General features: G+C 51.5%; 8 protein-coding genes across 8 annotated transcripts; 2 read left to right on the top strand and 6 right to left on the bottom strand.

The window, feature by feature from the left end:
- Positions 1-4306: 4306 nt before the first annotated feature.
- Positions 4307-5400, bottom strand: J3458_001822 (uncharacterized protein). Its single transcript, XM_007809475.2, has 2 exons — positions 5023-5400; positions 4307-4930 (listed from the first exon to the last, which is right to left on the bottom strand). The coding sequence occupies exons 1-2, from the start codon at positions 5135-5137 to the stop codon at positions 4443-4445; spliced, it is 603 nt and encodes a 200-aa protein (XP_007807666.1). The 5' UTR covers positions 5138-5400; the 3' UTR covers positions 4307-4442.
- Positions 5401-6632: 1232 nt separating this feature from the next.
- J3458_001821 (uncharacterized protein) lies at positions 6633-9044 on the top strand (the record flags this gene model as incomplete). The annotated part of the gene is made up of 2 exons (XM_007809474.2): positions 6633-6899; positions 6966-9044. 2 exons carry the CDS (start codon positions 6633-6635, stop codon positions 9042-9044), a joined length of 2346 nt encoding a protein of 781 aa, XP_007807665.2.
- Positions 9045-9414: 370 nt separating this feature from the next.
- On the bottom strand, positions 9415-13329 carry J3458_001820 (uncharacterized protein). Its single transcript, XM_066116940.1, has one exon. The coding sequence runs from the start codon at positions 13007-13009 to the stop codon at positions 9503-9505; it is 3507 nt and encodes a 1168-aa protein (XP_065978827.1). The 5' UTR covers positions 13010-13329; the 3' UTR covers positions 9415-9502.
- A 745-nt stretch (positions 13330-14074) lies between these two features.
- J3458_001819 (uncharacterized protein) lies at positions 14075-14554 on the bottom strand (the record flags this gene model as incomplete). Its single annotated transcript, XM_066116939.1, has 1 exon — positions 14075-14554. One exon carries the CDS (start codon positions 14552-14554, stop codon positions 14075-14077), a length of 480 nt encoding a protein of 159 aa, XP_065978826.1.
- A 615-nt stretch (positions 14555-15169) lies between these two features.
- J3458_001818 (uncharacterized protein) lies at positions 15170-15562 on the top strand (the record flags this gene model as incomplete). The annotated part of the gene is made up of 1 exon (XM_066116938.1): positions 15170-15562. One exon carries the CDS (start codon positions 15170-15172, stop codon positions 15560-15562), a length of 393 nt encoding a protein of 130 aa, XP_065978825.1.
- A 2499-nt stretch (positions 15563-18061) lies between these two features.
- On the bottom strand, positions 18062-18748 carry J3458_001817 (uncharacterized protein; the record flags this gene model as incomplete). The annotated part of the gene is made up of 1 exon (XM_007809471.1): positions 18062-18748. One exon carries the CDS (start codon positions 18746-18748, stop codon positions 18062-18064), a length of 687 nt encoding a protein of 228 aa, XP_007807662.1.
- Positions 18749-19459: 711 nt separating this feature from the next.
- J3458_001816 (uncharacterized protein) lies at positions 19460-20193 on the bottom strand (the record flags this gene model as incomplete). The annotated part of the gene is made up of 2 exons (XM_007809470.2): positions 19460-19794; positions 19878-20193. 2 exons carry the CDS (start codon positions 20191-20193, stop codon positions 19460-19462), a joined length of 651 nt encoding a protein of 216 aa, XP_007807661.2.
- Positions 20194-20196: 3 nt separating this feature from the next.
- J3458_001815 (uncharacterized protein) lies at positions 20197-20724 on the bottom strand (the record flags this gene model as incomplete). Its single annotated transcript, XM_066116937.1, has 2 exons — positions 20197-20376; positions 20449-20724. The coding sequence occupies 2 exons, from the start codon at positions 20722-20724 to the stop codon at positions 20197-20199; spliced, it is 456 nt and encodes a 151-aa protein (XP_065978824.1).
- Between the last annotated feature and the right edge of the window lie 1000 nt (positions 20725-21724).

The raw sequence follows: 21724 nt of genomic DNA, 5'->3' as shown, positions 1-21724 counted from the left end.
TCATTTCGCCCCGCCGGCTTGTCTACCTGTTTTGCATTCCAAAGCCTCTGAAAAAGGTACGACTGATGAACCAAGTACTATGCAGTAATGAAGGCTGCAACCGCCGAAGGGATGAAACAGATGGGAACTAGTCACGGCTAGTAACAATGACTGACAATGGGAGTCCCTTGCTCACGCCCCAATATTCGTCCGTAGAGTGAACCCTTGTCTTCCTTGGCAGCCTGCCCACCGTCCTTGAAGAACCTGTGATTCAAGCCATGTCGAGACAAAATCTGCTGGCCGCCTCGTGCCCTTTGTCTCGGCATGCAGGTTGGTCCGGTGTAGACATCCTTTGTTCCTGCTGCCAGCATCTACCGTATCCGTCGCATTGATAATGATATATCACCAAATGCTCAAAATAGTGAAATAGCTGCTAGGTGTTTAAGGCTGTAGATGATCAATCACGAGCGTGCAATGGGCTGACAACCTGCCTAGGCACTCACTACCCCGTAAGCACTGCTTCGTCTTAATCTGCCAGGGAAAGAATTAGAGAGCTCACGACAGCTATCCAATTTACAATTATTTGTCGGCTAGATAATCGTCGTGGACACTTGCGTATGATCCGCCAAGCTGCCGACATATAAGGAAGCTGCGAGAAATGGTAACTATCTTTTACAAGGAGATCATTTCTCGTAACGTCTGCATATCTCTGGAAAATACCCTTTCCCTCAGCTTCTTCATGTCTTGGCAGGGTGGGATCAGACACCAGTGTCTAAAGCCGAGGATCATCTAGCCGACAAATAATTGCACATTGGATAGCTGTCGTGAGCTCTCTAATTCTTTCCAATCTGTTCTCGCCATCCAAAGGGAGAAGAAAGAAAAGGGAAGGGAGGGCCTCGTGCAGAATAATGCCACTCGGCTCACAAACAACCCCGTGCCATGCGCGACGACGACTCCATTACATGGCTTTCGTCCTCGCGCTAAAAGGTGGAACAAAGTGGCGTGGCTTGTGGAGGCGGATAAGGGGTATTCTGACACCACTTTGCCCGTGAACGAGCCAGCCGGGCGAATGACATGATGACACTGACACCTACATTGTCTGTACGGCGCCGGCATTGCGGGCGTTCACTTACAAACAGTCGAGTGGGGTGGAGTGGACGGGTTCTACGCCATGCCTTGTTGTAGACCGGAGAAGAGAAGGAGGAAGCAGGTAATGTCTGCCATCGTTGGTCAATGTTTCGAGAAACCGCGCATATTAAACGGAGGGCGGAGGTACTTGTCAGAACGATGTCAGTCACTACTATTGTAAGGTGTGGAGTCACATGATTCCGACCTGGCCTGGTCAATGCAGCCGGGATTTGCAGCCCCTTATAAACGGGCCTCGAAGGTATTTAGCTTCGTTCAACTGAATAGATTATCCGTCATTCCCGTCACAACAATTACACGTCGAGCTAGTATGACCGAATAGAACGCCATACCTTTCCGGCTTCTCAGACAGTTAGTCAGCGGAGGATATATCTGCTCGTTATCAAGCATTTACTTACCTCTAGTGAGGTGCTACTACTCCTATGGAAGACTAGGGTACTCTTTGGCATTGACGGCATTGGCTCGGCTGCCAGGAAGATGGATAAACAAGAGTTTGGGGGCCAAAAGGCTCCCACATGATTCATCAGTGTGCACAGCCGTATAGACGCCGAGGTGTCTGCGTCTGGCGACAAAGTACCGGTCTACCATGTTTCCAAGCAGTCGTCAACCGCATGCCAACAAATCGTCCCTTGTCTCGCGACCCATCCAGAATATATATTGATGTGGGTTTGGCTTGGCCCAACTCGTTTTGACGCGCGCGTAGGCAGGAAGAAGGTCCAAACAACTAGCTGGTACTGTAGATAATGACTCCCAACACCAGCCTTGACTGCTGTTCGCCAGGCACACTGCGCAATGTCATAAGTCAACAAAACCCATGCCGCTTCTTGGGTGCGATGCAGGCCGCTAGCAGCCGCATCAGGATGGAGATGCCAATGATGCTTAGCCAGGGGTAAAGCAGCCATCGGCCGGGGGGTGATTATGTGGACATCCGGATATCCATCCCAACGCCCACATTCCCATAACAAACAAAGACATGCGACATGGTTTGGCATCGCCGCATCGGCTGCTCCACTTGGGGTTGTGTTTCATCCTGATGGGCCCGCAAAAGGCGAAACAGGGAGCCACGTCTTGCCCTCGTATCGTCGAGTGCACATCAACCACAGAAACATGGGTCATCGTGCCGTCACGAGCAGTAGTACTAAACTTTTTGCTTTTTGTCGTTGCTGGCAGGCTGTTCAGTCTTCTTGGCTCATTCGACCAACCCGGCCCTCATGCACCGACTCTCACTCGTACCCTTTGACACCCGTCGTCGCCAGCTTTCCCTATTGCGGCACCAGCAATGAGGCTGCCGATCTTGCCCAGGATTTGAACAAGCTTTCCATGGTAGTGCCCCGATGATGTTTTTTAATTGGTTTTGGATCTTTTGCCTTGTGTGTGACGGGGGAGTGTCGACCTCATCGGGTAAATGAAACGGGTTGTCGTGTTGGAGGATAGCGACGTGCCTCAAACGACGTTAGTATCTGAGCAAAACCGTATCTCGAACACACGACACCAGGCTGCATACTCGCTCTCGGTATGTTCCGCAACAGCTCGCAGTGAAACTCGGCGGCTCAATTGAACATGTTGGTACTAGTGCGGCCGATTGCAGATGTGAGGCATCACGGACAGAATCTAGATTTGACCTCGGAAGTTGGTCAACGAACCAGAGCTGCTCGAGTTGTGGTCAGCCAACCAGAGCATAACCTGTCTGGTGGTAGTTTCGCAAAACCTCCGGCGGTATCCATTATTCCCCCCCGGCACGGCAGTTATGCAAGGTAATTATACAAGTTTTATTCGGCACACCTGTGTTCGACCACCACGCACCGCATTACCTACTACCTAGTAGCATTGAATGTGGTTTTGGTCACATGCCGGCCCTTCGACCTCGGAACCAAACCAAAGGAACTTGATATTGCTGCGATTCAGTATTGCTCAACGACAATAGTCAGAAACACAAAGACCACTTCGACTCGAGGTCTAAGAGGATACCATTCCCAGACCAAGTCCCTTGATCACATTTTGGCCAGCCGAGGCAGATCAGACGCCATGCCAATCTTGGCCTCCAGTGCATATATTTGCACAGACATACATCCAATGTACGGTGGTTTGTTCTTCCCGTCCGCTCCATCTGCCTACCGAGGTATGTATGCATGTACACACAGACGGTGATGTGAGATGATCTCTTCTTGAAATATCCAATTCCCGGCGCCGCGACTGCCCCATGTGCGACGGACTCGCTGGCAAGGTACAAGGTCGTTTGTAACGTGCTGGTCGGTGATCACATCGTCATGTACTTCCTATCATGTCGTATAGCATCCCTGGCGGGCATCCCCTTGAAGCATCGCGACCGACCACTTCGCGCTCCTGCGCCAATATAAGCATTTCTATATTAGGAACAAGCCCCGTTCGGACCTAGCCTCGAATTGCGAACGGCCATGGCTCCGGCTGCAATCCTCCGTCTTCCCGGGGACCACCATCCGTTGAACAAGTGTGCGTGCGTAGTTTGCGGCAGACCAATGCAGCTGTTTCAGAATTCATCAGCCACAGCGGCAGAGCCTCGACAACACATGCTCTGCTCGAATGCCTGTTTCCAAAAGAAATGACGCGATGACTATTGGACAGAGCAAATTGATGTCATTCGTTTTAAACCTAAAATTGTATCTTGGACATGGCTGACGGATTCACCGTTTTTACGGAAAAGGTCCACCAATCGGGTGCCGGGTATATGCCAACATCTTTGTGATTTCCTTAGATGTTCCTCTTCATATATACCTATACACGTACTTTGGCACGCCCAAGTTCGTTGCACAGTTGCCACGTGTTGAGTATGAGGCCGAGGCTATTTATCCCTGACGAAAGGAGGACGAGGGTAGTAGATTGGTCGACTTCCAAAGGTGTTTGATCGAGCTTGGGACAACGTGTGCAAGGAATCGGGGATGCCTGATGGTAGCAAGTCATCGGAAAGGATTCGATATACACGTGAAAATGAATTCTCGGTCGTCTTTAAATCCACAATTCGATCTCTCCATAATATCGTCATGTACACGTGTGAGGACGGGCCATCGAGGTGCTTGATATCGAGTTTGTGGGAGCGGTATAATAAATACCGGCTAGGTCGACTAATACTCTGGTCAACACATCAGTGAAAATTACAACCACACGTTTTGCCTCTTTTTACTACCTTGAGGCAATCCCTGGCATATTCGTGAATAATGTATTTTGCCTGTATTCTACAAAAAAAAAGTGACAGTAGATATCATCACAACGTTGGCCAATTCAGAATCAAGCTCGTTGCCAAGTCCACGAATGAAATTTCCGGCCCTTCTCAACACCTTGATTCACTTCTCCATAATCCTCTTCACTTTATCGAGTAATATCGTACTCTCCCTACCCAACTTCTTCTTGCCATCCCTCCCGATGGTCTTTGCCATGGCCTTCCTAAACCGCTCCCTCTCCGCGAGCCTTCTCTCCCTCTCCTCTGTCCTCCGCTGAATCTCCTGAGCCTTCTGCTCGGATTCCTTTTTGCGCTCCTCTGCCTTTTTGAGCTGCTTGTCGTAGTAACCTGGCCGTCGGGTGCGTCGTCTCATGCCATCGCTGGTAGGATCCGCGGACGCGCCAGCGCCAGCTTGTGCCTTCTCCTCATCCTTGAGCATGAGTTCTCGTGTTGGATGCATTTTCTCTTGTCCTTCTTCCTGCGACTTGGGCGTCTCATCTTGTGGATTTACGCCATCATCGTTGTCATCCTTTTGCTGCTCGCGGGCCTTAATCTTGGCGTATTCTTTCTTGACCTTGGCTTTTTGAATGAGATCCTTTTTTATTTTTGTAACTATAAGTCGGGTTCAGTATGTGAATATTTGGAGTCAAGGTGAGGCTGAGATTTCTGATTTGAGGGTGGCGGTATATTTCAAAGTTTCGAACCTTTTCTTCGCCATGGCCCATCAGGCAAATTATCTGGCCCTACTCTAAAACCGCGTTTGGGTTTCTTGGCCTCTGATGAGGGCTCTCCTGATTCAAGAGGTCTCTTGGGAGCCATTTTGGCGTACAATTAACGCTGCACGGATTTCGTGTCGCTCTTACGATGGTGATTTTCTCATGGATGGTCCACCGAGTGTGAAGTTTGCTCAGGAGCCTGATAAGAGTCGGTGGCAGCGACCGAAGTGGGGACCCTGAAGATGAATGCAGGGTCCGCATTGGACCAGCACTGCTAATGTCGACTGCGGAGCATGGACATGTCTGGTGCGCAGGCACTTACACGAATGCAACAAGGGAACAATGAACAAGACAGGCATGTCACCGGTGTAGACATGGCAAAGTAAATCCGTCGTGAAGGAATGCACAGTCGGTCAGAAGGGAAAGATTCCTTGGACAGAAACAGGCGGGTGCATATGCACATGAACGCATGCAGTAGGAAGGAGCACTCAGTCACTTGGGCAGGGTTTTAATGTTCAAATCAGTGTCTGGTTTGGTCAACTAGTGTTTGGGCCCCAACACAGGAGGCCAATGTGCCGAGTCACAGGCTACATGGTCCACTGGTGCTAAAACTTGGCGGTCGGCACCCCAATGTCGCCCCCCTTGCGCACTGTATTGTATCACTCGCCTGACCAGAGGGGTCTGGTACCAATGGTGCATGCAGTTCAATGTTGCGGCAGTAGTCGCCGCCAGGCAGCCACGGATGGCCACTGAGGGGGAAGGCGCGAACCACTGAAGATGCCCAAAGTGGTTCTTGCCGTTGCAATGGGCATCACCTGCTGCATCACCTGCTGCACCGTCTTGGCTACCATTATGCAAGGTGGCATATAATATATGCGGCGTCGGCGCGCGGTGCAAAGACGAAAGACGGGACCACAATGTTCATGTCGAGTTGGCCAGACATCTGGGTTCTTGACAGACTGCCAGGCTGGCCATGTTGGATGTCGGTTGATGCAGGTGGGGCGATTGAGCAGACCCAGTCCCAAACCTCGTTAGCCCATGACCGCCACCAACTCTAGATTGCTGAATCGACCGCATGACGACGTCTCGCCTTGTCCACCGGCAGACGATTGACTGCTTATTGAACGCCTGATCCCCATTCTTGTCCCACCGCTCTCGGCCTGGCCATGATTCACCGCTTATCGTCACCAAGACGTACATGTCCTTTTATCTTGTGTCAGTTGTCAGCGCTCGCAACAGTAGCTTGTAAGCTCGTCCGGTTATTACCCATCTTCCGGCCTGTTACAAATACGCGATTGGAACTTGCATCTTGTCACCCTTGACCACCTTTTGTCCTCGGATCCCGCCGGCAGCTGAAACCGTTTTGTTGGCTCGTGTGCCCATGTCCATTGGCCCTTCCGCCTCCCATCTATACGGTACACTGTGGCCGGCAACTTGATATCATTTCTTGTTCGTCTCCGAAAGCTTCTTTGTTCAGCAGCTTTCTTGTCGTGGGAATTGTAGGCGTTGATTGTCGTCAAACTCTCCGTTTTGTGCCGTTATATATTGGAGAACCACAGCCCAGTTCTGAGCTGTGGTTCTTCCGCTTCGAATTCAACATGCCTATTTTCCAGGACGACCTCGAACCCGACCGCCATCGTCGTCCCGGCCAGCCGAGCCCGCTACAACCAGAACCCACGTCTCCGGTCTCGAGACGTCTTTCCGAAGAGAGCTTACCCACGGAGCTATGTGACGGGCCGGTCCCTAATGATCCAACACGACCGACGACACCGAAGATAGACGAGGAGGCTGCCATTTCTTGCCGAGCGGAGCTCATTGAAAGGCTTAAGAGGGGAGAGAGCCCGACTTGGGTCCCGAACCGCCATGTAAGTTCTTGGCTGTATGGCACTTTTACAACCAAGGCCTGATTCTAACATGTGCCCCTGCGATAGCTTGAATCCATCCTCCAACGTCGCGATAGCCCTGCGAACATACGTGCTTCGCCCGAGTCACCGAGACTCTTACCTCTGGTCCAGATCACCCCCGACAAAGTCGATCCAGGGACCGAGAATACTCTAGAAGATAGGCTGCAGGACGGCTTGAACATCGAAAGGCCAAGGTCGGCCCTTCACAGCGGAGATTTTACACACGACCAAGCGGAACAGGACAGACGATCGAGTTTTCTAAACCGGCAGCGAGTCGAGAGCCAGCTGGCCTCGGAATCATCCTGGATTGCAACTTCACCGCCCCGGGATTTCACACCATTCAACTTTGAGCGGAGGATCCCGTTCCAGAGCGATGCTGGCAGTTTCAGGTCTGTCACTGCGTCGCCGCTATCGGCCTCTCTTTCATCAAGCTTCGCCTACCACCCGCCTACAAGTCCGCTTGTACAATCAGAAAGTAATGATGAGTTGGATTTCTCCATGGCCCCAAGGAGCCTCGATGTGCCGACTAGGGAGTTAAATCGGAGACTCTCTGCAATCAACTCGACCGGTTCATCACCGTTTACCTCGCCTTCTCCAATGGGTGGTTCAAGGTTATCTTTTGGCCGACGAGATGGTTCACTGCCTTGGCAGGCTCATCAACCTCGAAGATCTTTAACTTCCACTCCTACTTTCGCTTTACATGGAACGCCCCCCCAGTCACCGGCAGTATTCCGTGCAAGACGACCATCTTTTGGACCAGATTCGTCACCAATTCAGCATGCATCCATGGTTTGCTCATACGAAGAAAGCATTCTACGTGGTCGAATGTCCACAACGCCGTCAAAGCCGTTTGATTTCACGGCTCAGATTGGAGTTCTCGGCAAGGGGAAATGCAAATCCTGCCTCCGCTGTCCACCACACGTTTCGCTTCATTTTGCTGCGGTATACTACAGCTACAGCAATACGGCCCATGGTAGATCTCGTTCTGACGATGGGCCAAGCCCGTACGTTGGTCAGATTGATCTGGAAAATGGTTTACCTAATTCAGAAGAGGAGTCAAGGTCTAGGAGAAAAGCGCACGGTCGGTATTTGGACCAACAACCCGTCAACAATCAGTCTGTGGATACCCTGATGCCCGATTTCGAGCCCGACCATGATCGACCAGGAACATCTCGGCCAAGGCGTCGTACGGGCTCTCCAAAGGCTCCTCCAGGGGGCAGTTACCGTATTCCGGAAAAGGGACAGATCCAAATCGTCATCAAAAATCAAAACAAAACGGCTGTCAAATTATTCTTGGTCCCGTATGACTTGACTGGCATGGAACCCGGTACCAAGACATTTATCCGGCAGCGTAGTTACTCTGCCGGACCTATCATAGACCACGTTCCCAATCTCAGCGAAATGGACGCGCAGAGTCGCCCTATGCTCAGATATCTTGTTCATTTGCATATTTGTTGCCCTTCCAAGAGTCGATTTTACTTGTACAAAAGTATTCGCGTTGTATTTGCCAACAGGGTACCTGAAGGGAAAGAAAAGCTCCGGAATGAAACCACATGGCCCGAGCCTAGGTTTACACCATATAAACCCATCAGGGTCATGCACCCACCACTCAGCATGTCTTCCGGCTCAGGTTCCATGTTAGCAGCAGACAAGGCCTTCCGACGCCGAAGTCTGGGAATCACTTTCGGCGGAGCCTCGTCTCGAGCGTTGGACATGGTCGACGGCTTTGGCTCTACTGGTGGCGGAAACACTCTGCCCATCGAGCCCATCCCCTTTCGGCTACCCACTCAAGGTCGAGGAGACAGCGACACGAGCAACTCAATCAGCAACCCAGCGGCTGGGCTACGCTCGCCGGAATCTTCTCAAGCAAGCCGCCCATCGACCAAGGACTCAGCAGGACTGGGTGTCTGGGATGGTAGTGGTGACGACACTAGTTCACCTTACGAGAAGCTTAATAGAGGAGATTTTGGCTACGGAGGCTCCCCGTTCCTTGACTTCTTCGGCAACGGGTCCCCGGGCGGAACAGAAGGCCTACTATCGCAACGACTTCGTTCGCTGGGCGTGAACAGGCCGCAGCCGCCAGAGTCAGCTGAGGACTTGGCATGATGCCTGGACGTCATCAAATTTATGTATAATCATAGGAGTTAATCAGCTTGGGCACTTTTGTATTTTGGAAAGTGAAGAAAAGAATGGGCGAATGAGCACTGTAGGGGTACGTATATATCTTCATCATAGACAGCTTTAGCGGGACTTGTTGGGCTTTGGACTGGGCGGAAACCTTTTTTTTTTTTCTTTGAAGAGTTTGAATACAGCGCGCCCCAGGGCATTGTAGGATACCTTTAGTATATGCGTACGTTAATGCAAATAAATATCAACGCCAGCGCCATATCGCTGCCAGACCGATCCGTCAATGGCAACATTTATCATGACAAGTGTTTCCACAGGGTGTTGAAATGTTTTACAGTTTGTATCGAGTCAGTCCCTTGTGTTGCGCTTACTGCTAATGTACATTGATCTACTTTTATACACGGATAATATACAACACGCCCACGAGACCATACAACTTAGGCAGGTGTAGATGAGTCCCCTCTACTGGCCACAAGCTCCTTCTTCAACACGGAGTCCAAGGCCTCCAAATCACCAGTCTTGAAGGCCTTTGTCAAAACCTCGCCCTGCGTCTTTGACCGTCCTACAACGACATGAAACGGAGAACGCACTACTTTACGTGTCTTTTGCTTTTCTAGCCGCAGCTGCTTTTCAAGAGCCTTTTTCATTGCTTTCAATTCATCGTAGGACAATGGGCGAAGCATATTTTTTATAGCCTTTGTCATGCTCTGCTTCCTGGGGAGGACCCACGTAGCGGGTAGGTGTTCGTAGTCTGTGGTGATGAAGGCGTGGTGTAGCATGGGGTGACGGCGTTCGATTTCCTTGAGCTTGGAAGATATGTCACCGGACCAGGCGGCGAGTTTGCGGAGCTTGAGCCATTCCTTTTGGAGGCTGAAGACGGTGGCTTTAGAGGCTGCGGGGACACGGGTATTTTTCATGTCTCGTCGTTCTTGGAGGGACTTGGTAGCGGGCATCCAACCTCGCCAGCGGCTCATGAGGTGATCCTCACACCAGTCCATTGCGCGTTCCCATAGGCCCATTTCGGCTAGGTAGCGGATGCAGAGGTTCCAGTTTGTGCTCGTGAGTTTGAAGCCGGCGCTTGTGAGTTGTTCAACTGTGTTGAGGAGGCCGAGACCATCGTTGGCTTCTCGGTATGCCTTGGCAACAACGTTGAGCGGTCGTGCAAGATCGTATTGAAGGGCGGGATAGATGGCGCCTTCGGGAGTCTTGCCGCTGGCTAGAGCGGCATCCAACGTATGCTGCCACATATCATGAACTTGGCCACGTTTCCCCTCCTTAAGATAGCCCAGCATCAAGGCAGAAGCAATGTTGGGAGGAAAGTAGTTTTGTTTCTTGAATTCAGGAAACACGTCGAGGTATGCCGTCACCAGCCGCTCAACAGCCACAAAATCCCTGAGTTCTACGAGTAGCATGATTGCTCGGCCAATCTCATTGGTTTGCCTTTTCAGCTCAACAAGCCCAGTTAGTGTACCGCGTGATGGTACATCTGGGCTTCCGCTCGGTACTGTGGTCTTGGTGGGCTGAAGCATTGAGTACAGGTGTTCCACAAGATCTTTGGCCAACGCTCTCGTGTTCTGCGCTGACGGGGCTCGACGGAACGCAGCCTCAACAAGAGACACATGCGCATTGAGAGGCACGGTGAAGCCAGCAGACCGCATGTGTGATAGAACTGTCTCCGCTAGATCTAGTTGACCTGTACGAACGGCACCAGTCATGACTACTGCAAAGTGCTCTGGACCAAGCGGAAAGAGGCTATTGTCGCAGGCATTTCGAAGCAGTCGATATGCCTGCTGGACTTGGTTGACTTGGACCAGAGCCTGAAGCAGATACTGGTGGGTTTGGTGATCCCACTCCAATCCATATTTTGTCATGGACTGTAAAATGCTGTAGCATTTATTCAGTTTGCCTCGCAAGCCATTGAAGTATATCAGTTGGTTCCAAACAGCCGTGCTGCTTACATTGCGTTCGGCAAACTCGGCACAAATTTTCTCAGCATCTACGAAGCGATCGTTGTGACAGTAAACCAGGACCAAAGCCATTGCCATCTCCCTTGAAATCTGTACACCAGCTTTCTGGGACTGATTGTAGAAGTCCAATGTAGTTGCAAGGTCTCCTTTCTTGGCTGCCATTGCCATGACTTGTGCATAGGTGAAGGAGTCCGGCTGGTGGACGCTCTTGATCTCTTCGAAGCATTGAAAGACACGAGCGTGATCGTTCGTCTTTGTATAGCATTTAAGAAGCATGTTCCATGTGTCGACATCGGGCTTTACCCCGTACTGTTCCGTCATAATTCGAAACTCGCGTTCGGCTCCCGCAACATCGCCAAGCTGTGCATACACGTTCATTGGACCTCGAAAAGCTTGAGGCGTCTTCAGAGCTTCCGGAAAAAGTTTCGTGTACCTTGCCCACAGATCTTTGACGGCTGGGACATCCCCCGTGGTGGAATGAAATTTTAAAAACTTCTCATATCCCCACTGATCAAGATCACCCCAGGCTTGGTACCAATCGGAATAGATTTGTGCCAAGCCAGCCGCATCTGCCGGGTAATAAAAGTTGAACATTTGTCGTAGTAAGAAACGAGGCGGTTTCGCGTGGTACATCGTGCGGTATTGCCGATAGATCTCAGGGAGCATAGCCAGGCTTGCTCTGGTTTCAAGCCCGTCGTTCCAGCGCCTTAGCATACGGAAGAGATATGACCTATATAACTTCTCGTCGTTCCATATTTGAAGAATCGTCTTTGCCTGTCGAGGCGAACATGGCTGTCGTAAAACTTGTTGTGCCAACCAGCGACGGAGCGCCCGAAGCCCGTGACGTGTATCCTCGTATAGATGAATTGCTTTGACGGGACCAGCTGCTTCGACTGCCAAGTAATGTTCAAATGAAAAGTATAGTTGAGCCAAGTCGGGAACCAATTTTAGCAATGGTACGTCGGCGTAAATAGATGAGGTTGTCATGTGACTTCTCGTGAGATGTGAATTATAGTCTAGCCACACCTTTAGTGCAATTGACCACTCTTTGTTGATAATAGCATATTCCAAGATGGATTTGAATCCTGCTCCGGAAGACTTTGTCGCAAGTCCGGTATTGAATACGTCGATCGCGGCTGTCCTATCTCCAGCACGCAGGTACAGTAAAACACCTGCAGCTTGCAGCTTTTTGTCCCACAGTTCGATGGGTATTTGTCGAAGTAGTGACACGGCTCGGCCCATCTCTACAGAGCCATGGGACGTAGACAGATATATGACGACTAATGCCCGTAAATCTTGTTTGTGGCTTTCATCCAACCTACAATATAGATCCCATACATCATGGTAGTTCTTCTCTTCCGGTCTGCTGAGCAAATCTTTTAGAATTTCGGGGTGTGCCTTGCGGCTCGACCGTGAAGTGTCGTTCGCTTTGATGGATTCTCGCCGAGAGCCGTGGCTCGTAGACCGTATTTTATTTGCAGACACATCCGAGGTCTGGATACGGACTGCACCTGAGCCAGCCCGTGGCATATATTCCCCAGTTCGGTCGGTCACCCGGCCGAGACTCTTGCTGCAACGAAACGATGCAACCCTTGTGTCCACCTCTGTAGCAGCCATTGATGAAAAGGTTCTTCTCCTTGATGCTCCTGTAGGCTTATTCTCGTTTTGAGTCCGCGGGAGCGACGGGTATAGACGCCTTAGATAGGCATATGTCCCACTTGGGTACAGAAAGTCGAGAAGAAATGTCGACGCCAAGAGCCCGGCCTGCAAAGGCTGAGTAGATGGATCAACAATCTCATGTTCTTCCGGGGCGCCTCTGGTTGGAGCAGGCCAGATACTGAACAGCTCAATTGCGGAGGCTCCATGCTGCCAAAATCCCGTATGGAGCTGCCTGCAACGTCTCGAGGCTCGAGCCGGCTTAGAAAAAACGCGCTGGAGATTGCGTGATTCCAGGCTAGCGGCTGTTCTTTCTAGCATCAGGCCTCGTAAGGGCAGCCCGCTGCACGAGTTGCCAACACCTACGCCCAAGCTGATAATAGTACGGTTGGCATACGTGCGGTGAGAGGGACTGTCGCGGTTGAGAAGCGGTTGAAGCTCCGAGGCCCAGGGTTGATATCGTCAAGCGTAAACGGCAGTCGTGAGCAAAAGTAATCAGCGACCGAGAGAACTATCCAATCATCTGAATGAGATTATGTGCTAGCCAAGTCTCATGTAGCAATGTACCACCCTGTATATGCGGCAGCTGCAAAGGTGGTAAGATGGGTGCTGCAAGACGAGCGGATTTGACGTGGAAAATCGTAAGATCAAAAAGTTGGGCTTGGAAGATTGAAGCTCCTATCGGGGCTACACGGGTACGTACCCGCCAGCAACCGACAGCCCTGGAGGTCATTGACTCAGCACGTGCAAGAGAGCAACTGCGGGCCGCCTCAGGTGTCAACACCGGGTAACAATGTGCTGAACTCCACCATGCCGGTACTCAAGTACATACCTACCTAGGTTAGGTAGGTAGGTACTAGTACTCCGTCCTATTGCATTAGGATGAGTGGGACTGGCCCGTGGCAATTGCTTAAATGGGGCAGATTGATGCCATGATCAGCTTCGGATTGGAAATTGGGACACATATAAAAGGGCTACGAAAGGCTGATTGAATTGTTTATTTTTGTAGTTAAACTACATAGGTAAGCATTTTTGTAAGAAAAGGAAAAAAAAAAAAAAGGCTATTGTTAACGCCCAGCAATCCCAGTCATTCCTGCTGAGTGCTTCAAAAACACTTGCCGTTTCCCCGTCACAACTCCGTTGCGTGTATGCCAAGAAAGTACATATGAGAAGCTAAGAAATAGAATGAAAACACCCCACTCATCACAATCATGCTTTTCTTTTGTCCCAAACAACCAATCTCCCAAGTTGTTGGTTTTTCATGCGCCACGTGCTACACAAAGTCCTCCGTATCGTACAAGAAAATACAATCTTGTTAAGTCCAAAACAGTCTATCGATCCATGTTGATGCTAGTTTCCCCTTTTCTTCTTCTTTTTTATGCAAGGTCATGCCTGGGCTTTGTTATCTGTGTCATCGGCATGTCCGTACAAGACTTCGTGTCTCAAGCTAGAGAGGATATCAGGAGACCGAACAGGTTCGTGGTCCCGTCGAGATCCTCTGCTTCGGCTTCGGCTTCGGCTTCTTGTCCTTTGACGTCGTCTGAAGCTTCGGTCGCTAGGAGAGGCAGTGCGGGATGGACAGTGCTCCCGGCGAGCCCGTCTGAGTTGGTTGTACAGTAAGATCTGGCTTGTAGGCGACCTCAGGATAGAGGGAGAGGTGTTGCGAGAAGGCAGCGGGAATGGAGACGTAGCACGGCGTGGTGATCGTCCTCGAAGTGTGCTAGACTCGTCGGGTCTAAAAAGGGACTTGGAGGTTGTAGCTCTGGATGTGCTTCGGGACCTCTTGCGGCCCCTGGATACCTCTTGTTCCGCGGCGAGATGGGCGGCATCTCGGAGAACATCGCCGGCATCAGCGAGAGGAGACATTGTTTCCCCGTGTGCCGTCGTGGCAAAGGTACTGAGGGAGGATAGTATAGCGGCGTTGAATTGCAGGGTGTAGTAGATGGAAAGGGTAACGGTAACAGTCGTATGCCCTTGGTGTCTGTTGGCCTCGACAACAATGGAACCACGGGCACCGCGTATGTACGTCCCGGCAGTCAGTGCCACGAGTAAGAATTTAAATACTGTAGAATTGAAGGACAAGGAATGGAAAGGGGGGTAATGAGCAAGGGGGATGCAATTAAAATACAAAACAAGAACAAAGAATAACCCAGGGAGGGGTGAGCCGTCTGGTTCTGGTCTTGCGAGTGATGGGCACAGCGAGTTCCTGGCCCAGGCAGGCAGTGTGTTGTCTGTTAGACAATTGTCTTGCTCCGTGGAGTCTCCTCCGGCTGGTACCCCCGTAGCGCTCGTCGTGCTTGCTTCCTCGCATACCATCCGTCCTCAAAATAATTCAATCCACGATTGGCGCTAGACACAATTGCACCAAGCCGGCCAGCCGGTCCTCGAGCGAGCTCCATCCACGCAGACCAAAAGCCCAACCTAGGCAAGGTGAGGTCACCTGAGACCTCCCCAAGATTAGGACGAAGCCACCAAACCTTGATGTCGGCACCCGATCCTGAGAACTGTCACCACACGGATGGCGCTGGGGTGTTTGATATGCCACAAGCAGACAAGCGGAGGCACTGGGCAACCACGAGGTCTGTGATGCCTTTTGGTGACTCGGGATCTCGCGACTCTTCAATCTGCATTGTCCCAATCAAGTCCAAAGCCAGGACCGCTGCCTCCGGTGCTCCATTGATGTCATGCTACCGCAGCCAATCCGCCAATCCACCTCCTAGGCCACCGCACCATTCCCATGGATCCTTGCTTTGGCCACGCATTAGAAATGCACCCAACTCTTTCTTCCCTCCGGCCCAGTCAGGCCTATGCGGCCCCCCTACAGTACCAATAAATGCGTACGCGAGAAACGCCAGTCATCACAATCAAACTTGACTGGCCACGGGACTTGTAGGGTCCGATTAACAAGCACCCTCTCTGAGTTATCAAGCACCCCCATTGTGGCTGGGCCCCTTCAGGTGCCGGTGTCGGAATTTACTAGTAATTAGTAAGGCAATTTGGACAGGCCGGCCCTCACAGTCACCACTAACGCCGCTTGCAGCGCACCACACACCCACCACACCACCACAACACCAAAATAATAGGCCACAAATAACGCACGATATCTGAAGAAGCCGCCGAGGCTCGAGCCGACCGTAAAAATCATTAAAATCGTCAATAACCGCCGCCTTTAATAGCACCCGCAGCTATTAAAGTATCACGATTAACTTTAACAGCTATTGGCCTTAGAGCTGTTGATCGAGACGATTCATACGAGCCGGGCACCGAGGGCTCTCGAGCTTACATGCGTTTTACAGCCGCAATTGAGGACCGTGACGATATCAATGAAAATGACGGAATTACGGCCTTAACACCATAAAATTCATCGCTAAAAGCCTCACAGCGTCCTTTTACAGAGTCATAATGGGGTAGTTAAGATGCCTCCGTTTATTTAGGATGATGATATTACGCCTGAATTTAAAGGTAAAATGGATCAGGTCTTTGAAGAAATGACATAACAGGCAGCTACGATAGATGATATTATGCGACAGCCGGTGCCGACGATAGAAATCTCTGAATAGCTTCATTTAAATAGATTAATTCGAGTGATTTTTTGCGAAGGCGCGACCGTACAGACAAGACAACCTTTACGTTATCCCCATACAAAAATCTATGGGGGCCCGGTATCGGGTGTCCCAGCCACAGCAAGCCACAATGGGGGTGCTTGATAACTCAGAGAGGGTGCTTGTTAACTAGGGCCGACTTGTACTAGTCTACGTGCCTACCACCTGCCAGAACCAAGCAGAGACACGGAAAGATTGGGGTGCGAGAGAGCCCATCGAGATGCGGCTGGCCGTTTAGTTCTTCTTGTCTGCCGCAGAGGACACTCTCGATGCCCCGTCCAAAGCCACGGAATCATCATTTTCGCAAGTGTGCTCGCCTGCGACGGACCATCTGGATTCTCTGGCGGCTGTGCGTTGTTCCCGTCTTATCTTTCTTTTGGGACTGTCCCGAGACGTTTACTTAGGCCTCAACGAGTGGGTGGGTTTGTTTGTTGTCTTGTCGTGCGGCCGCATGAACAGCAAATGACTGTTTGTACGGACGACCCCGTACTCCGTAATAACGAATGCAAAAGCCTGGTTGCATTCTACATACACAATTCCACGGCTAGACAGGCAGTTTGAAGGTGGACCTGACTGGAGTAAAGCCGCGTGCTCTGCCGACAGTTCGGTGACACATGCTTGTGTCACCGTTGTCATCGCCCCAGTTCCAGCATGAGCAATGCTTTTGGGGGCCAAACTCGCTCGGGGAGCCTAAACACTTTGACACATCATTACTAGATATTGTGTCAATGTGTCTATGGAGAGTGGCGATGCAGGAGTGAAAGTCACTGTGTGATGGTCCTTCATTTGGCCCACTCGCAATCCAAACCCATGGAGCACGATATTGGCGTTGTATCATGCACTCACCAACGCGGGTTTGACCATGTTGCGTTGCCACAACAGATATTTTACTTGATGTCACCCAACTTGAGACTCGGACTCATTGGCTGCCCTCTCTCCGCTACGTCACGCCCGTCTCATCAGGTCTCAAAGCTGGCTTCGCAATGCAGTCCAAGAAACAGGTCTGGCGCCGATCAACATCAGTCGTTCGCACCAAACGAACATGGCCATCTTTTTTTTATTATTTTGAACATTGCCTTCTCCGAACCACGCAACACGTCAGGTGTTGGCCTCGGCGGCAATCATTCGCTAACCACCATCTTACGTAGCATGAAGGGGACCCCAGGGGCGCGAACCATTACGCCGAGATTTCATCTGATATGTGCTACTTGGGGCTCTCGAAGGTGAGGTATAGTTAACTTATTCTGTATACTGATTTGGGGAACACGGACGACATACCCTCCTCCAGAATTCATGCAGCAGACATCCGGGTGGATAGATGGGTATCACCATTGTGTCCTGAAACGTCAAGTTTTACGAGTTTTGTCTCTTTACTTTTATAAAACTCAAAGGTGCCTAATATGTCATATATTGTGTATGTACTACCTCTCGACAGATGGTAAAAGATGGCATCATGGGATACTTGGACGACCGTGTCACGCGAGTATTGAACCAAGCACAAGTTAAGATGAAGTGCTCCGTAGAATGAAGAAGATCCATCTAATTTCTATATGCTGAGCGGTATCACGCTTCCTGCGCCATACCAGTGATGGGACCTAGGATGGCGGTATATCCCAGAACGCCATGCCATGCTTACAAGCTTACAACTACAGAAGAATGGTCCGATCCAAGCTGCTCTCGCTTTTTTTTTTTTTTTTTTTTTTTTTTTTTTTTGTGTATGTGTGTGTTTCTTTTCCCCTTTGCCTTGTCTCATTTTCCCCTTTGAAATCCGCTAGGAAGACGCTCCCCTCAACTTCTCCCACTCGTGTTCCGTCATGCCAAAGTCCAGCTCGTCGTGCCACGCGCGATTAAAGTAGCACACTTCTCTCCGGCGTCCCTCCAACCTGAAGCCGATATCCTGATACAGATGGATGCCCCTCTGGTTGAAGCTTGCAGCAACCATACACACGGTATGCAAACCCGCGTGCTTAAACGCCCAATCAACCATCCAATTAATCGCCTCCCTCCCGTACCCCTTGTTCTGATGGGCCTTGCCAATCACGATGCCCATTTGCGCGGAGCGATGATGCGCATTTCGAGGGTTGATGCCCCCCCAGCCGAGACACATGGTTCCGATGATGATGGGCTTCTCCTTCTTCTTCTTCCTGTCCTTCTCTGACGGCGGTTCCTGGTCCTCCCGTTCCGTCGGGCCAAGACAAATGGCTACACCGAGGAGAGCCTTGCTGAGGGCGTCGAGGCTCTCATCGAGATCTGACTGGCCCGTGGGCGCGAGAACCTGGCCGGACGCCAGAGACAGCACGACGGGATCCTGCTCGGTCTGCGGGAGGAACTCTTTGATGTTTTGGTCGTTCTTGTCGACTTTGATGAACTCGAGGCGCGCGGTGCGCCAGGCGTTGACTACGTCGGTCGTCGAGTAGTTCACGTCGTACGTGGAGCTCGAGTCAATTGTGACGGGCATGGTGGCTGCTGATTGGGAGGCCTTGGGCTGGAATAGGGGAGACTAGTTTGGATCCCGAATCGGTGAGCTTGGGTTGAGTGCTGTTGACTTGCAACGGCGACGGCCGTCTTGGCTGGCTGTTTCGGGCTGATTGGATGTACATATATGTAATGAAGGCCTCGGTGGTGGGCAGTGGCCGCCGACGAAACCCGGCGTTGATCATTTGGACCCTTGGAGTTTGGTACCAGGCACCAGTTGACAGTTGAGCTCATCCCATGCCGGTTGACTCATCGGCGGATTGGAACCTGCATTGGGGATGCGGCACAAGGTTTAGCGTGTGGGCTGCTGATGCCTGGTTCCCCGGTTGAGTGGAAGTCGGTCATCTGATGATGCCTGCCGGGCGAGTCCGACAAGAGACTAAACGACGTGCATTTGATTTCCCTTTGAGGCTGTGTAGACTAATCAGCTGTAGATATCGGTTGGTTCCATCTCTCAAGGAAGAGACATTACCAGTTCTCGTGTCAGGTCACGTCGAAGCGGGTTTCAAAAAGTATCAAAAGCCGAGCTTACCACATGCGTGACGGGCTCAACATTGCCAGCTACCCCCGACTTACGGTTGTCTAGAGAAATTTGTATAGACTTCATTGATCTGCCGAGGGTGAGTCAATTGGCACGTCAACACCCATCTAACACAACCTTGCCACCTTGGTCGCCCTCGTACACAGACCGGCATCATCCCAATTCTCGCTGCCCACTCCCTTGCGCGCAATGAACAAATTGTCCGGATCCACAGCCTGCTTCACCTTGTACAGCCTGGCGTAATTCGCCCCCCCCGAAGGACTTCTGAAAGTCCTCGTTGAGGTACGCGCCCATATGCGGCTCCAAAACTCGCAGCTTTTCCACCTTGACATTCGTCAGCTCCTCCTGAATAGCCCTTATTTCATCCACAGGAGTGGTGCTGTTCCAGCCTGCTCCAAAGATAATGTGAGTGGCTGTCTTCCGCCAGGAGGGATTGAGAGCCGAGTCGATGGCAGTATCGGCAGCCGCTCCGCCGGCAACGACGACACCTGTAAATCCTGTTGGCGATGTCTCTGCGATACCTCTCGGGCAGGACCGTCGCTGGAGAGGAGAAACTCTGGCGAGATCATACGTGAGCCGGCCACCGCAATGCCGCCTGTGTCGTCGGCCTCGCCGCGGAGTAAGCCAAGGATGTAATTTGATACTCGGCGGGTGATGGAGACGTTGTACCCGGATCCACGACCGGCGTACCTATTCACCTCTGCCACCATGGGGGCTACAGCCTTTTGAATAACTTCTTCGCTCGTCAGGCTGAGAAATCCGAAGCCTCCTGTCAATTCGAGCACCTTGGCTCCGTTGGTGTCGCTTGGTACGGAGCTGATTCCGTAGTATCCTGCTCCTCCGGCCGCCGATACAGATGGGAGATGGGCGTGGAAGGCTCTCACCATGTCTCAATATGCGGATGAGTTGGCTGCCAGCGTACCGAAGCCGAAGCTCACGAAACTAGAGGGTACATCTGGAAATGTGCTGATGGTGACGCTGACGACGACGCCGAATGTGCCGCCTCCGCCCCCGCGCAGAGCCCAGAAGAGGTCTTTGTTCTTGTAGTTGTTCGCCGTGACTAGTTCGCCCTTGTCAAGTGAGGCGGAGGATGTTTTAGTACATTACGCTCTGTGACCCCTTGGGAGGGTAAGAAATCCTACCTTGGCATTGACAACCTTGAACTCCAACGCATTAACAGACGCCATCTCCTTCCAGTTGCCCAGTGGCGAATGGCCTCCGCCCTGAATATAACCACCACCACCACCAACAGTATGTGCTACCCCAGCAACCACGGTAACATTATGCTTCGTAGCTGCTACGTACAGTTCCTTAAGTTGGACTCCGGCGCCAATCGTCACGGCAGAACCAAACGACTCGGAAGTACTACCAGCCGCCCCCTCTGGAACAAACCTGTTTGTAAAGGCCATGCTCTTCATCTTATTGGTCGATATCTGCAGCGACTCTGGCGCAGTAGAGCGGCCCAGGAAACAGTGGCCGGAGTTCTTGATGGCTAACCGGAGGTTATACTTGGCTGCGAAGCGAACAGCGGCCTGTATATGTTCTGCCCTCTCCACGAGGGCCGAGTACAACGATGCGCGGCCTTGCCCGCAGGGGACATTTTTGGGTTGATCAAAATGGCAGGATTGGTCTTTTTCCGGCCATGCTTCCCAGTTTGCCCATTGGACAGCGCCAGGTTGAGCCGACCGCCAGACAGAGTTGTTGGCGTCTTGTTTCGCCACGGCACACGACGCAGCGAGGGGAGATGATGGGTTGAAGCAGGGCACTGCGACGGGGCGAACGGCTTGCAAGTTACCTTGGATGGTGGAATTTAGGGCGCTCCATTGATCGTCCGAAGGTCAGCATTTTTCGTGGGGACGACAGCGACATGATGCGTGGTGGTGGTGGTTGTTGTTTCCAGGAGCAAGGGTTTGAGACGCTTGTGTGGGGGAGGCAAGGAGGATTGATATTGATATCTGTCGCAACGACACCATTGCTATGAACGCGACCACAAACTATGTTATGACAAGGTATGATGTGAGTTTGCTCTAGATATCAGCTTGAATCACTGTTTCAACATGGAGAAGAGATTGGAGTCCATTCCCCCCTTTTATATCCGTTTCATGGCAGTATGATTCCGCTCACAATTCGAACCCGTCCCGTCAGACACACATACGGTGCCGTCAGCTCGTGCCACCGACTGTGTTCTTATTCACCGTATTTAGCGACACTGTAACTCTGGTGACGCAACATCGTCTGCTGAGCCTTGAGATGCGAAAATGCGATCCAGCATCGCGTGTGCTCTAGCCGCGGAGCAATAACATAATGGCCGGAAGAGACGCACCAAAATGCCCACGGTTGGGCATGATCGGCCCCGGGCTTTGATTTGTGCGCAAGGCCTCGGATGTCTTCATTCTCATGCTGTGCTAGGTGTGAGGA

The sequence above is a fragment of the Metarhizium acridum genome (genome assembly GCF_019434415.1).
Source record: "Metarhizium acridum strain ARSEF 324 chromosome Unknown scaffold_1, whole genome shotgun sequence".
Classification (NCBI taxonomy): Eukaryota; Fungi; Ascomycota; class Sordariomycetes; order Hypocreales; family Clavicipitaceae; genus Metarhizium; species Metarhizium acridum.
This window is presented reverse-complemented; position numbering and strand designations above follow the sequence as displayed.